The sequence below is a fragment of the Amorphotheca resinae genome, assembly GCF_003019875.1.
Source record: "Amorphotheca resinae ATCC 22711 unplaced genomic scaffold M430scaffold_6, whole genome shotgun sequence".
NCBI classification, from domain to species: Eukaryota; Fungi; Ascomycota; class Leotiomycetes; order Helotiales; family Amorphothecaceae; genus Amorphotheca; species Amorphotheca resinae.
In genome coordinates this window covers 859925-873100 of record NW_020194476.1, presented here as the reverse complement: position 1 = coordinate 873100, position 13176 = coordinate 859925, and the positions used below count along the sequence as shown (strand labels likewise).

The following is a 13176-nucleotide window of genomic DNA, read 5'->3' as shown; positions in this document are numbered from 1 at the left end:
TCTGGTCAAGCTCTTGAAGCTCCAGAAATTATTTGGAGGGCAACTGTGGCCTCAGGTTTAGATCGATCGATTTAAGGCATTCCACTAGTCTACGCGTGCCTTCGTGCCTGGAGCTGTCGAGCTGTATACAGCGACAACGAGCTCTCCTCATTAAAACAATATTCGACGACTGAGGAAGCTCTCTTCACCCTTCTCTCCCACGCCGCAAAGTTTCACTACCGTAGGAGAAGCTACATATCTCAGCAGCCATCATGTCAAGAAGATATGATTCCAGAGTGAGCTCAAACGGCCTCGCATCCCCAGGTTACCTAGCTAACAGACTCCCCTAGACCACAATCTTTTCGCCCGAAGGACGTCTTTACCAAGTCGAATACGCACTCGAGGCTATCTCCCATGCAGGCACCGCGTTAGGCATATTAGCAAAAGATGGCATTGTTCTGGCGGCTGAGAGGAAGGTGACGAGCAAGCTCCTGGAGCAGGATACCTCCGCCGAGAAGCTGTACATCTTGAACGAGTATGTTTCACAATAACATTGACACATTTACTGGCTGACGAACTGCGCAGTAACATGATCTGTGCCGTTGCAGGCATGACGGCTGATGCCAACATTCTTATCAACTACGCACGTCAAGCCGCACAACGGTATCTCCTTACCTACAACGAAGACATTCCCTGCGAGCAACTTGTTCGTCGACTATGCGATCTCAAGCAAGGTTACACTCAGCATGGTGGTTTACGACCTTTTGGTGTCTCATTCATCTATGCCGGCTATGATCCCCAAAGACAATTCCAGCTGTACCAGAGCAATCCTAGTGGTAACTATGGTGGATGGAAAGCTACGAGTGTGGGAGCGAATAATGCCAGTGCGCAGAGTTTGTTGAAGCAGGATTACAAGGAGGATTGCGATCTGAAGGAGGCGTGTGGCATGGCGGTCAAGGTCTTGAGCAAGACGATGGATTCGACGAAGTTGAGTAGTGAGAAGAGTAAGTCGCACTGATTTTAAGCTCCAGCTCGTTGTACTGATGGCTTCTATAGTTGAATTTGCTACTGTTGGCAAGACGAAGGATGGCAGAATTTACCACCACTTGTGGAATGCCGATGAGATCACAGCATTATTGAAGGAGCATGATTTGGCCAAAGATGATACTGGAGCAGACGGGGATCGCATAACCAGTTAGATTTCCCTTTTGCATTCCTTCCAGTTCATGACTATGTAATTATAGAGAAAGTAAAAAAATGCTTTGAAGCCGGGGCGCCTTTCGAAGTTCAGAACCCATCTTCATTTCTCACGTGTTCCTTATCTTACAGCTTGACTGGTCTTCTCAATGCAAAACAAGTCAATTCCTATACAGCCTTAACTCCACGGATATCGAAGAAACCTCCAGAACAAGTCCTTTTCTAGTTCCCAGATCCCCCCGGGCCCCTGAAAAGGCCGAAACCCTCAAGCTTTCCCTTCTTTAGACCCCTTTCCCCCAACTCAAACGATCCAGCGCTTCCCAAAACATCACCTCATACTGCTAAACCAACTTATCCTGCGCCTTAACTCCTTCTGAACTCCCAGAAACCGTGCCGCTAGGCTACGCTGTTGGGTCCGGTAGAGATCAGTGCCTTCCACATCGTCTTTTCACCCAATCCGATCAAAATCAAGTTCCTCCGTCAGCCGTTGTAACTCCTGTATCCTCTCATTCGCCAACTTAAGCTTATCATCATTATCTTGGTCCCTGGTCCGCAACACCGCGATCTGACCCTCCAGTAGAGCATTGTCCGTCCTTGCCCTCGCCACCGAAACCTGCAAGACCGCAACGGCCTTCAAATATTTGGTGCGCTCGGCCGCTAGGACATTGTGCAGGCGGCGGATCTCTTCTTGGGAGTTCCGATCCTGTTCTTTTTTGCTGACGAGCAGTTCGCGGAGCTTGCGGACGCTTTCGCGAAGTCGCGTGTTGTCGGAGAGGGGATGGGAGGTGGGACGGCGGAGAACTTGGAGCAGCCGATCGAGTCTCGCGACTTCTTCGCGCAGGCGTTGATTCTCCTTGCGGACGGTGTAGTACCCGGGGATTGTGAATCCGGGGGATGGGGGAAGGGGCGATGGAGGGGGAGGTCCAAATCCTCGGGGGTTGGTTTGGTATTGGTGGACCTGTTCTTTTAGTTCTTGAATTGTTTTGCGAGAGGTTTCGAGTTGCCCAGCCTGCCTTGTGAAGTCTGCCGCGCTTTCTTCTATTTTCTTTTTTAGATCAACGCAACAAGTACATGTTGCAGAATGGTAACACTCGTTTCCAGGTCTATCAAAGTTAACAAAGCAACGGCAACCTTCAACGTGACGACAGGATAATATAAAACGATCCACCCCTTTGGAGAAAAATATCAACACCACCGACCCAATCCCCCAGAACATGAATGCACTCTTAAATGCCATCCAGCAGAATATACCCCAAATACTTGCTAGAAGGAGCCATATCTTTGCCGCTTTAGATAGTTCAGAGAACTCGTCATGAATCGATTCAATTTCACGCCGAAATCCTTGTGGTCCTTCCATGATAGTAGCACGGCCAATTTTAAGAACAGTAATCAACAGCAGAAAGATGAGGAGGAAGAAGAACGTTCTCTTTGGAAAGATGCAAAAAAGGCAAAAGGCACATATAGCAGCGAATACAGAGAAATAAAGTGAGACAAGGCTGATAGTCTCAACACTGAGGCTAAAGACCGATTTCAATGATCGTCTAATCTAGCAGGATGTTAGACCCATATCACAAGTAAGCCAGAACACTCACCATATTCATCGAATCGGCCCTCCTATCCTCAACCCAAGGCAGAGCATAGAGGAAGAAACTGGGCGGTATAAGAGGCTGCAGATTATCAGCATTTCCCTCGCTCTCTTTGTCATTTAAAACCCACCAAAAATACGCCAGGAAGTTTTCTCGGGTTACCGATCCTCTTGATACATTCCCACAGTACCTCTTCAAGCGCTCCCTGCTTCGTAAGTCCCATGTCCCTCCCCATACATCGCTGCAAAAGGAACCAATCCTCATTATCAAGAGTATTCCATGGATTGAAAGCTGTTCTAACCACATGGCATTTTCGGATCGGAGACCCATACCCCGCGGTCACACGGATATATTCAATATAATACCGTAAGATACCGACAGGTAGTCGCCACACGTACTTTATGGAGTAAGGAGAGGTGTACATAATGACTGCAGCAAGCACGATTTGAGTGCCGAACGGTAGTTTTTTCCATTTGTAGTATGTTATGGAGAGGAATTGGATAAGGACCCACTCGGATGGCATCTTGCAAAAGAGACGGGAAGAAATATTTGTGTGCACAACTATGCGAGAGCTTTGATGCAAAGAGACTGATGGAGCCTCAAAAAATATGGATAAACTGCAGTAGGAAGGTTAAGTTGGAAGATATAAACCGGAAGACAAAGCCAAATAAGAGCGAGTACTCAACAAAGGATGCTGGGAATAGCAACAAAATTCACAAAGAGCAAAGGCTAGTTAGGATTGGTACAAAGCAGAAAAGTGCCGAGGGAAGAAGACAATGAAAGGATGGCACTTCTCTGTGCGCTGTGGAAGTGTGCCAGGCCAGGTCGTAAAGGGCTGTCATTTCTCATATCTAGGTCGTGGGCATTCTTAAGCACCTGCGTCGCTATCGTCTAATTCAAAATTCCCCGCGCTTCCTGCTGCTGCTTCCTCGTCATCTCTAACCTTTCCAAAGCCGTCATTGAAGCTCGACTCTCTCGAAGGGAACGGCTCGTGGCACCTTGGTGAATTCAATCGAGGGTAGTATCGCCTATACGAGAAATATGTAACACCCATGCCAAGAATCGCTCCACAGGTTACATCGTAGACATCGTGCCTGAGCTTCCTCATTAGCATCTCTACCTTCAGGTACCTTGTGCTCTCATGGGGCTTCCATCACGTGACCGAGGAACTAAATCAAACCAAAAAAAGGGGTAAGGGGGCTAGGGGGGCATACCGGTAGTCTTCACACCTGCTCACCGCAATCAACGCGGCAACGAGAAGGGGCACAAGTGCAAGTAATGCCCTACCAAGGTCCGTTCTCGGTCTAAAAACGTGCATCTGTCCACAGAAGAACAAGGAGAGGAACCCTAGACCACTAAACGCAAAACTCGAATGTCCTGATGGAAAGCTCCTCCATCCCTCCTGTAGGACGTGAGGATTTGTCTGTGTGCATACTTCGATGTTGACCAGTACGTCCTTCGGGGTACCGGGAGCAGGCTTGCAACGGGATAGTAAATCAGGGCGGGGTCTTCCTACAGCATTCTTGATAACGTCGGTGATGAAGGATGTTAGGATCAGCCTGGACTGCCATGTTAGCCCACATATATATAGACAGAGACCGAGTTTGCGTACGTTATGAAGAACCCGAGAACCGTAACATGGAATTTGTGTACTGCTGCCCTCGAGACAGCAAGCCAAATAATCAAAATGATCAATGGGATCGCACCCGCATAGGTGATATTCCAGCCCACGGACACCCGCTCCACCACTGCATAGGGATATTGGATATTGTGGTTATTGAGGAAGAACATTCGATGGAAGGGTTCCACGAGGAGTTGGACCTGATGCGCTTTTGAGAAGATTGCTTGAAATGCTTGTCGCACATCGGGGCTTACGATCAGATATGCGGTCAGCAGCAGCGCAAACCCCACATAGTCTGGCGCATAGGTTTTCTACAATTAAACAATCAGTCAAAGATCCTCAGATCCTCACAAGGCGGAGTTGGACATATACCTCCCAGAACCTGGCTACTGATCCTATGAACCCGGTGCGATCAGCGAATCGTCCATTCCCAGGGCGGCCATTGAGGCCATTCGACGGCATTATCCAAGAGTCCCAAGATATTTTACGAGGATAGGACAAACTGTCCAAGGAGGTAAATATGCGGCAATACAGAGTGTAAAGAGGATATAAACGAATGTGATGTTTCCTGAAACGTCGTCGTCCCCGGGCAAAGAAATGCCGCGGTCAGCCTTGCTTACATAACCACAGCCGAAACATCGCCATGGAGCAGCAGATGTTGTCGCGGGAGCTCCACGGCCTCAACCTCCTCTGCAATAAGCCAACTCTGCTCAATATTACGAAAGCCTCTCTGTTCCCCCAAGGGAGCGAGCATTGAAATTTTCTTGACTTTATCATTTTCTTGAATTTTTTTACAATTATTCCGCAGCCACATCTCACAATGGCAGATCAACCACAAGCTCACACATCCACGTTTCCTACACCTCCTCAGTTCTTCCAAAACTTCACAGCCGAAAATATCTCCCGAATAGAAGAGCTACGTGCTGCGCAGGCAGGCCCCGACTACAGTCCCATTGACCCAGCTACGGCTCTACCAATACGATTGCTCGATCTCCCTCCAGAGTTGCGCTTCCTCCAACCTCCAGAGCCGCCGGCGGATGGAATCTATCGCTGTTTTGGCGAGATCCATAATGTGTGTATCCTTTACGATTATGCTCAGAGGATGGGCATATAGTTGAAAACAGAGGGCAACATGCTAATATTCATGGTAACAGCTCAATGAGCCCCTGCGCTCTCTTGAAGAGCAAGGCATCCCACAACTTTACACTCCGCCTGCTACACCCAATGGCTCAGGACGGCATTTTGATCGCGCATTGGTCCTGAAGCGACTTGCGAAATCCTTGCTTCTGAATTTCCTTGAATTGGTCGGAATTATGAGCGTGAATCCCGAACAAGTAGGTTCCCTTGGTCATCATTTATTCCCCTTTGCTTTCTCTCTCAACTCGAGTATTTTCAGATGCTAATTAGTGCCAATCAACAGTATGCAGAAAAAATCCAGGACCTCGGAACCCTGTTCTATAATTTCCACCACTTGCTGAACGAATATCGGCCCCACCAAGCACGAGAGAGTTTGATACTTATGATGCAAGATCAATTGGAAAGATCGAAAGCAGAGACTGAGGGGATCCTGAGGATGAAGGCAGAGGTTGAGACTGTCCTGGCGGGGCTGGGGAAGTTGGGTTTCTCTGAGAAGGAGGGGAGTGGGGAAGCTCCTGGGGCGGGGCCAGGAAACGGAGAGGTAGAAGATGGGAGGGATGTTTGGGACGAATTGGAACGGGGATTTTCCTAACGAACTGAGGGTTGGCATCTCATCTATGGATCTTGCACCACATGGAGGTTACAGCGTCTCACCTGGTACTCCTCCAGAGATCCAAGAAGTTTAGAAAGAGAGCGAAAGATATCACACGTTATAAGTCGTGGTTTTGCCAGAGATACCCAAATAAACAGGCACATTGCAAAATTGCCCAAGCTTGCTAGGTCTTGAAAAGAGCACAAAGTCATCGTTATGTGTCATGCAGCTGAAAGCCATCGACAGCCGCAACATATGCCCAGGCCATATATCATCATCATCATAATCATCAACCCATAAACTCGGCCTCGCAGCTCTCAGATCCCAATGCTCGCACTTCCCCATTAGCAGTAGCAGCGGCAGCAGCAGCAGCAGCAGCGAAACTATCCATAAAACTCCTCCCTCCCATCACCCCCAGCCCTCCCCCCCTCCCTTCGCAATGCATGACGCGTCTCATCTCATCTCATCTCGAATCCAACCCTCACTTCTTCATTCACATCACGGTGCAAGGGATCGGAATGCAACAGCACTCAAAGCCATCGCACTCCAAGCATTTCGTCTTCCCTGCGGCGCCAGCCTCAGGCTTCACGATCGAGCTGATGGTTGAAGAGGCAGCGGAGCCGGGGCCGTTGTGGTTTATGGGCGCGCTAGGGGTTGCGGTGCACATGGTTGGGGATTAAGCTGGAGAGGTGATTTGTTAGATGAAGGTTTCATTTTTGGGGTGGTGAGCAAGGTGCACGAACTGTTTATGGAGTTGGTTTTGGTGGAGATTTTGGGGGATTTTTGGTGGTTTGAAGAGTGTATTTGGGAATGTGTGGTGTTTATCTGTGAAGAAGTGAGGCTGCGAGGTGATGTCACTGCTGTACGTGGCTCTGAGGCTTGGATATTGATTTTGATAGATATACGAATTATACTATTGGGGAAAAAACAATACACGAGGATAGAAGATGAATTGAAGGAGAAATTAAGAAGAAAAAAGAAGTACGAAATTGAAGTATAGGTTACCTATGGATGGAGGACGATTGTTACATGAGAGAAAGAGAGCAAGGAGTAGTGAAAGATGTAGAAGGTCGCGAGTCAACGATATATGACAGCTGTAAGCCTTCTTCTCTTCTCCATCGCACGATCCCCTATCCAGACGTGGCTACTCTCCCCATGACAGAAATCCCTGAGTCTCATAGAAGTAAATAAAATAGGTTCCAACTTCCCAGTTCAACTAGTGTCAAGCACATTGATGCGAGCCTCACCACCAGCCGCATTTCTCTGTTCTACGCTTCGCTAATGGACAGGGAGGGTGGACCATGCGCAGTCGCGATCGCAGGGTCTTGATTTCGTGCTCGCAAACCGCCCGCGTTTTGGCCGCGGAGAACTTACCTTTCCTTTTCAAATGGAGTATTTCTTTTCTGAAGGAAAGCTAGATAAGAGGATGTGCCTCGCTGAGTTGCAGGAGAGACAGTCGAATCTGAAACCTCAAGTGCGACATCACGTGACAAGCACCCCTTTCTCTTGTGCAAACCACAGTAACCACCGCCACCTTAACCTGCGGCTGCCGAGGGTCAAACTTCCAAAAAGAGAATGGATACTTCGGAGAGCAAGTCGGAGGTCGTGGTGGCTTCTGATAATGAGGCTCAGCCTGGCGCGCGGGCGCCTATCAAACGTGAGTTCTCTCCCCGTCCGGGCCCTCTCCCATCCCCTCCCCTCTCTGTCAGAGCCCTGCCTAACATGCCAAGCAAAATGGTACCGCAGCACCTTATACAACGCCCTCATCCTGGGGCTCTGCAACTTCCTGGCGCCTGGGATCTGGGGCGCCATGAACTCGCTGGGCGCGGGCGGCGAGGAGAAACCCTACCTGGTAAACGCCGCGAATGCCCTGACCTTCGGCCTGATGGTGTTCTCGTGCTTTTTCTCGCCCATCCTCGTGAAGTACATCGGAATTAAGTATACCCTGATGTTCGGGACTATGGGCTATGCGCCGTTCGCCGCGGGGCTATACACCAATAACCGGTTTGGGACGGAGTGGCTCGTGCTGTTTGGCGCTGCGCTATGTGGGATTTCCGCTGGTGTGTTCTGGATGTCGGAAGCAGCTATAGCATTGTCCTATCCGGAGCCTTATAACCAGGGACGGTTCCTCGGCTTCTGGCTGAGCTTCCGTGTCGGAGGACAGGTTCTGGGAGGTGCTATCAACCTGGGCCTGGATGCACATAACAACCAGGCGGGCAAGGTATCATATCATGTATACCAGGCATTCATCGCCCTGCAAGCCTTAGGACCTGTTGCCGGTTTCCTGCTGAACAAGCCTGAGAAGGTTCAGCGTACCGATGGCGTCCCTGTCACTCTCTCGATCAGCCAAAGCAGCTGGGGCGAAATCAAAGATGTGACCCGCCTTTTCTTTTCCAAAAACTTCCTGTTGATCGTTCCACTCATCTGGCAAGGCGTGTATACCGAATCGGTGATGTTTACCTTCCAATCCATGTGGTTCTCCGTTCGAGCTCGCGCACTCGGATCATTCCTTTCAGGAATCATTGCGATCATCGCTGGAAACATCCTCGGATCCTTCCTAGACTACAAGAAGATCTCGCTGAAGCGGAGAGCGCGAGGCGCTTTCTTCACTATCATGACCCTGCAAGGCGGATGGTGGATCTGGTCCACTATCCTGGTAACTCAATATCGCAAAGAGATGCCTACTTATGATTGGACCGATGCCGGGTTTGGCAAGGGGTTTGCGTTGTTCTTGTTCTGGGTTGCGGGCTTTCAGCTGAACTATATGTATTTGTATGTCTCCCACATATCCTGCAGATTTGGTCTAGCGCACTAATGAAGAAGTAAGGTATTTCGTGGTTGGTGAGCTGGCGACTACAAACGAGGAGGTCGTTCGTATAGCGGGCTTGCTTCGAGGAACGGAGTCTGCTGCGCAAGCCGTTAGCGTAAGTCTTTCTTTCGCCTTTTCAAGGTTCAGTTCTGATGATTAGCAGTATGGCCTTGATAGTGTCCGTATCTTCGCCCAGGTTGGCGGCGTATATCTCAATTTTGGTCTGTGGGGGCTGGCCCTAGTGCCCGCTTGGCTGGTCGTTAGAGGGATAGGTGTCACCCTTGGAGACAAGAAAATCGAGAGAGAAAGGGCCCTTCTAGCCCATCAAGAGGAGGCGACGGATGAAAGCAAAAGCTGAGGAATGTTTCACTCTACCCGGTATGCTCTCTGTTGGGTTCAAAAGAGGTGCGCCTTTGGAATAATATTGAAAATTCATGGCAATCCCACCCTCGCTTGCCGAGCTTTCGCAGTCTCCGGATCGACAACAAGTTCATGATTCTCAACTTTCTCGATCGAGGCACTGCGTCGACTTGAAAGAGAGGCTCCAATAGGCTTGCAGTCACTAAAGGTTCCAAGCTAGGGAGGTGGTTCAGACTTTCAATGCTTATAGACACGGTGGCTCGTGCGGTCTTCTCTTCTTCTGCTCCTTTGACGTAGCACACCCTCTCTGACTCCATAGCTCATATCTACTTAGATATAAGATAGGACGTGAGTAATAGAATGAAATGCTTTAGGTACCATTGAAACGTGGGAAAAGACGAAATCCAGAAGCAGCACGGCTACTCGTGGGGAGATGCTAAGCAAAAGTGTAATGACTGAGAGTAGTACGCAACGTGCAATTTACAATCGGAGGCATATAATGATGTGTATTGATAAGGCCGTGAGGAGCGCAGCTCACAACCCTGTGGGTTGAAGAGTGAAAGTTGAAGATTGAAGGGTGGTTTTGGAGAATCGGGTAAGTTACCAGTGGGGTGTTTGGATCCAGCGGGGCAGTGGGACTAACAATACCCTTATAGTGGAGATCATGGATGAGCAATAATAGCCTATTATTGCTATCAAGATTACAAGTACAGTACATTTCCTTTTGTCTCTTTTCCACTTGAAAATTTGATCCTGCGAAGCAAATCCACAGGCGTTGCAGTTTTCCTCCGAATCTCTTCTCCAGGATACTTTTCAATACTTTAGTCTTCGTCGCTTTGAAGACCTTGGCCATCCACCTGGTCGTTCACCTGGTCATCCATCTGGTCATCCATCTGGTCATCCACCTGGTCATCCACCTGGTCGTTCACTTGCTCGTTCACCTGGTCGTTCACCTGGTCGTTCACCTGGTCGTTCACTCGCTCGTTCACTTGCTCGTTCACCTGATCGTTCACCTGGTCGTTCACTTGCTCGTTCACCTGGTCGTTCACAACATCTCCTCCCCTTGCCGTTCCCAGTGGAAGTCTATCACCAAGTGGGTTAACTCTGCCATCTAGTGGCGTAAACTCGAAGCCAGGTAGCGCCAATATTGGACAAGGGATTTTTAGCTCTCCATTATAATTATACAGCTTCTCGTTATTCCATTGTGTCGGTGTCCCAATCAAGACTGCAGGTGGCACCCACTCCTCTAAACGTCCTCGACGCCCTGGAATTAGAGAAGTTATGAGATCTCGATCCTGAGGGGTGAAGATTTCATCCTCTAAAAATTGTCCTATTACGAGATCTGTTGAAATAAGATCGCCTCTCACACGATCTTCGTGATCGATCAAACGCATAAGCCTGAGTCTCCCAAAGTGGGTGCATAGTTTTCTGCACCATCTACTCGTTATTTCCGGGCGGACAGTATTCGAAAATTCAAAAGACACCCTTTGAACAGAATCTGCATCCTTAGGCGAGACACCAAATTTAGGCGTGGAATGGACAAATGTACTCAATGCCATAGGGCTATCGAAGCTCAGACCATCGTGCTCAAAGTCAAAAAAGACAGGATGTCCTAACTGCGCCGCAAAAGCAAGACGGTACGTCCTCAGCGCCACCTTCCTCGAGTCGTAGCAGGTGTGGAGCAGAGGTGGAACTTCGTATTTGTAAAAACAGCGCCATTCCCTTAATTCTTCTTCTTCTCGCGGGATTTCTCGAGTGTCGACCTTCCTCCGAATCATGTCGTCGTCCGATGTAATCTTTATGTACTGGCCCCCTATATGCGCAAAAGACCAGATCATTAGCTGAACCCCTACGGGCAGCTGTGGGAAGAGCGTGAACTTCATGAAGCTATTCACGTAGGATGGACATGGCGAGGTAAAGTACTCGACCCAGGGCGGATCGAAGGTCGCGGGTCGATACATTGTTGTTCTTTTCTTGTTGTTTCTTGTTGTTCTTACGATAAGTGCAAAGTTCGTAGGAAGTATACCGCGAGATCGAATACTGAGGACGCCTTAGTAGGCTTTCTCTCCGACGCGAATATATGTTGCGGTTTTGAAAAAGTGAATTTGAGCGTGTCTCGCGTTGTTCTCTCTTGGACATGCATCTACGCGCTCTCCAAGTTTTCCCTAGTCCTGGAACACAAAATCCAGTTCCTTACCTTTATATTTCAGAGAGAAACAGCTCTTATTCTACTTAGACTCCTTATCCTAGGCTCATTCAGTTAGTATAGGTAGTCTGGGCAGTCCCTGGGCTTCCCTGGTATGTCTAATCTCTCACTTTAGGCTTGTTATTTTCTTCAAGTTTCAACCGTAATGATTCAGAACCATATATGAGTTCCTTAATGATCCTAAACTGAAAATTTGCAAGAAGTCCAAGAATACTATAACCTCCTTACAGAAGTGTTTCTCATTAGGTAAAATAGGCGCTCTAGCCTCTAACACTGTAGTTACACTTCAAAGAGCCCCTCTTTCTGCTACCTTTAACAAGATGTTAGAAAGATGATACTAAGATGAGATGAAACTTTCTTACATCCCTTCAAATGATGGATGATCAAGCTATAGCGTGACATCTCTAGGGTTACTATAGGTCATAGCTCGTAGGACAGAGCAGACAATGAATCTAGTGACTTCCACCAGCCACTTTCAGTTTTCTCTACTCTTAGATTAGTGCAGCGACAATTGATACTTATATCTAACAGATCGATCTTACTGGGCTCTTGACGGAGCTTGAATGCTATTGTAACTATTTCCAAATGCAGGCCATATCTCAGCAAGCAAGTCAGATCACCAGAGCTTCGTTTTGTATTTCAGATAGCCAATCTGCTATTTTTAACAATGGGGTTTACCAAGATCTATAAATGGACAAAGCCTATAAGAACTGGAATGCAAGTTCTTTGAATTCTATTTATCGTAGGTGAAAACCTGCTCTATTCATTGTCTTTGTTCAACGTCCTTACTGATTTACTTTGAATTCGTAATCATTTATTGTTTCCATTTCTCACCTTTATTCTCTATCTGCATTCTTTGCCAGCCTCTTCCCTTTGAAAACCCTCCCTTTCTATATCTAACTCACCAACCTCACCTCCCATCACCAGCGCTCCACCACTCCAACCCCTCTCAAATCCCCACCCCACAACATGGAAAAAATCAGAACAATCAAGAAACTAATCGACGAGCACGAGTATCGCTGGGAATGCTGCCGCGTCACCCATATGCCGCCCATGGTACAACTTGCGCAGCGAGCAGAATGGAGTATGAAAATCGTCAGCCCCTCCTTGCCCCACCCCCCTCTTCTGATTATCCTGGCTAATACGCAAATAGTGTCGGTTCAAAGGGAATACATGGAGTGATAAAGTATGTCGCCGGTGCGGCCAGGAGAAAAGCATGCTACAATGCGTAATTTTCCTAGCTCCGAAAAACGAAGAGGCTCTCGATAATTGGCATGAGTTTTGGAGAACGGGGAGATGGAGAGAGTAGATGGTGGGAGGGAATGAGGTATGAATTTTCCTGAGGTTTCGTTCTGTAATGGGGATTGTTGTTCTAATTACAATTAGGATAAAGCACCTCTTTCCAATACCACGTCGTTTTGGTTTCGTCTTTCTTATCTTGATATTCTTTTGTTTTCATAAATCAAGGATCTCTTTAACTCGGCGCAAAGTAATGCGAGAAGTTAAAAGAAGCAAACGAAAGAAGGATTAGTCCAAAAGAAATAGCTGAATGGCTGTTGGGTTTTGCTTCTGAACAGTCTTGAAGCCTCGACAAATGATATCTTGAAGACAATTCTCCCCTCACTCACTCTTTTCTTTTCTCTATATATATACAGCAGTCAAGCCCACACCCCATCCCCCCCCACCCCC

The 13176-nt window shown here is 48.1% G+C and overlaps 7 protein-coding genes across 7 annotated transcripts; 3 read left to right on the top strand and 4 right to left on the bottom strand.

Annotated features, from left to right (window-relative positions):
- Window positions 1–251: 251 nt before the first annotated feature.
- M430DRAFT_101544 (hypothetical protein) lies at window positions 252–1178 on the top strand (the record flags this gene model as incomplete). The annotated part of the gene is made up of 4 exons (XM_024860719.1): window positions 252–275; window positions 330–514; window positions 565–983; window positions 1036–1178. The coding sequence occupies 4 exons, from the start codon at window positions 252–254 to the stop codon at window positions 1176–1178; spliced, it is 771 nt and encodes a 256-aa protein (XP_024720906.1).
- A 446-nt stretch (window positions 1179–1624) lies between these two features.
- On the bottom strand, window positions 1625–3186 carry M430DRAFT_58698 (hypothetical protein; the record flags this gene model as incomplete). Its single annotated transcript, XM_024868751.1, has 3 exons — window positions 1625–2722; window positions 2769–2843; window positions 2893–3186. 3 exons carry the CDS (start codon window positions 3184–3186, stop codon window positions 1625–1627), a joined length of 1467 nt encoding a protein of 488 aa, XP_024720905.1.
- Window positions 3187–3579: 393 nt separating this feature from the next.
- Window positions 3580–4931, bottom strand: M430DRAFT_35055 (hypothetical protein). The gene is made up of 5 exons (XM_024866669.1): window positions 4756–4931; window positions 4638–4694; window positions 4375–4583; window positions 3977–4321; window positions 3580–3856 (listed from the first exon to the last, which is right to left on the bottom strand). The coding sequence occupies exons 1-5, from the start codon at window positions 4843–4845 to the stop codon at window positions 3631–3633; spliced, it is 927 nt and encodes a 308-aa protein (XP_024720904.1). The 5' UTR covers window positions 4846–4931; the 3' UTR covers window positions 3580–3630.
- Window positions 4932–5203: 272 nt separating this feature from the next.
- Window positions 5204–6112, top strand: M430DRAFT_50552 (hypothetical protein; the record flags this gene model as incomplete). Its single annotated transcript, XM_024868159.1, has 3 exons — window positions 5204–5455; window positions 5538–5717; window positions 5804–6112. 3 exons carry the CDS (start codon window positions 5204–5206, stop codon window positions 6110–6112), a joined length of 741 nt encoding a protein of 246 aa, XP_024720903.1.
- Window positions 6113–6523: 411 nt separating this feature from the next.
- Window positions 6524–6929, bottom strand: M430DRAFT_139873 (hypothetical protein). The gene is made up of 2 exons (XM_024862633.1): window positions 6856–6929; window positions 6524–6793 (listed from the first exon to the last, which is right to left on the bottom strand). The coding sequence occupies exon 2, from the start codon at window positions 6777–6779 to the stop codon at window positions 6606–6608; it is 174 nt and encodes a 57-aa protein (XP_024720902.1). The 5' UTR covers window positions 6780–6793; window positions 6856–6929; the 3' UTR covers window positions 6524–6605.
- A 758-nt stretch (window positions 6930–7687) lies between these two features.
- M430DRAFT_42218 (hypothetical protein) lies at window positions 7688–9593 on the top strand (the record flags this gene model as incomplete). The annotated part of the gene is made up of 4 exons (XM_024867535.1): window positions 7688–7769; window positions 7843–8884; window positions 8940–9036; window positions 9085–9593. The coding sequence occupies 4 exons, from the start codon at window positions 7688–7690 to the stop codon at window positions 9277–9279; spliced, it is 1416 nt and encodes a 471-aa protein (XP_024720901.1). The 3' UTR covers window positions 9280–9593.
- Window positions 9594–10102: 509 nt separating this feature from the next.
- M430DRAFT_19148 (hypothetical protein) lies at window positions 10103–11242 on the bottom strand (the record flags this gene model as incomplete). Its single annotated transcript, XM_024864027.1, has 1 exon — window positions 10103–11242. One exon carries the CDS (start codon window positions 11240–11242, stop codon window positions 10103–10105), a length of 1140 nt encoding a protein of 379 aa, XP_024720900.1.
- Between the last annotated feature and the right edge of the window lie 1934 nt (window positions 11243–13176).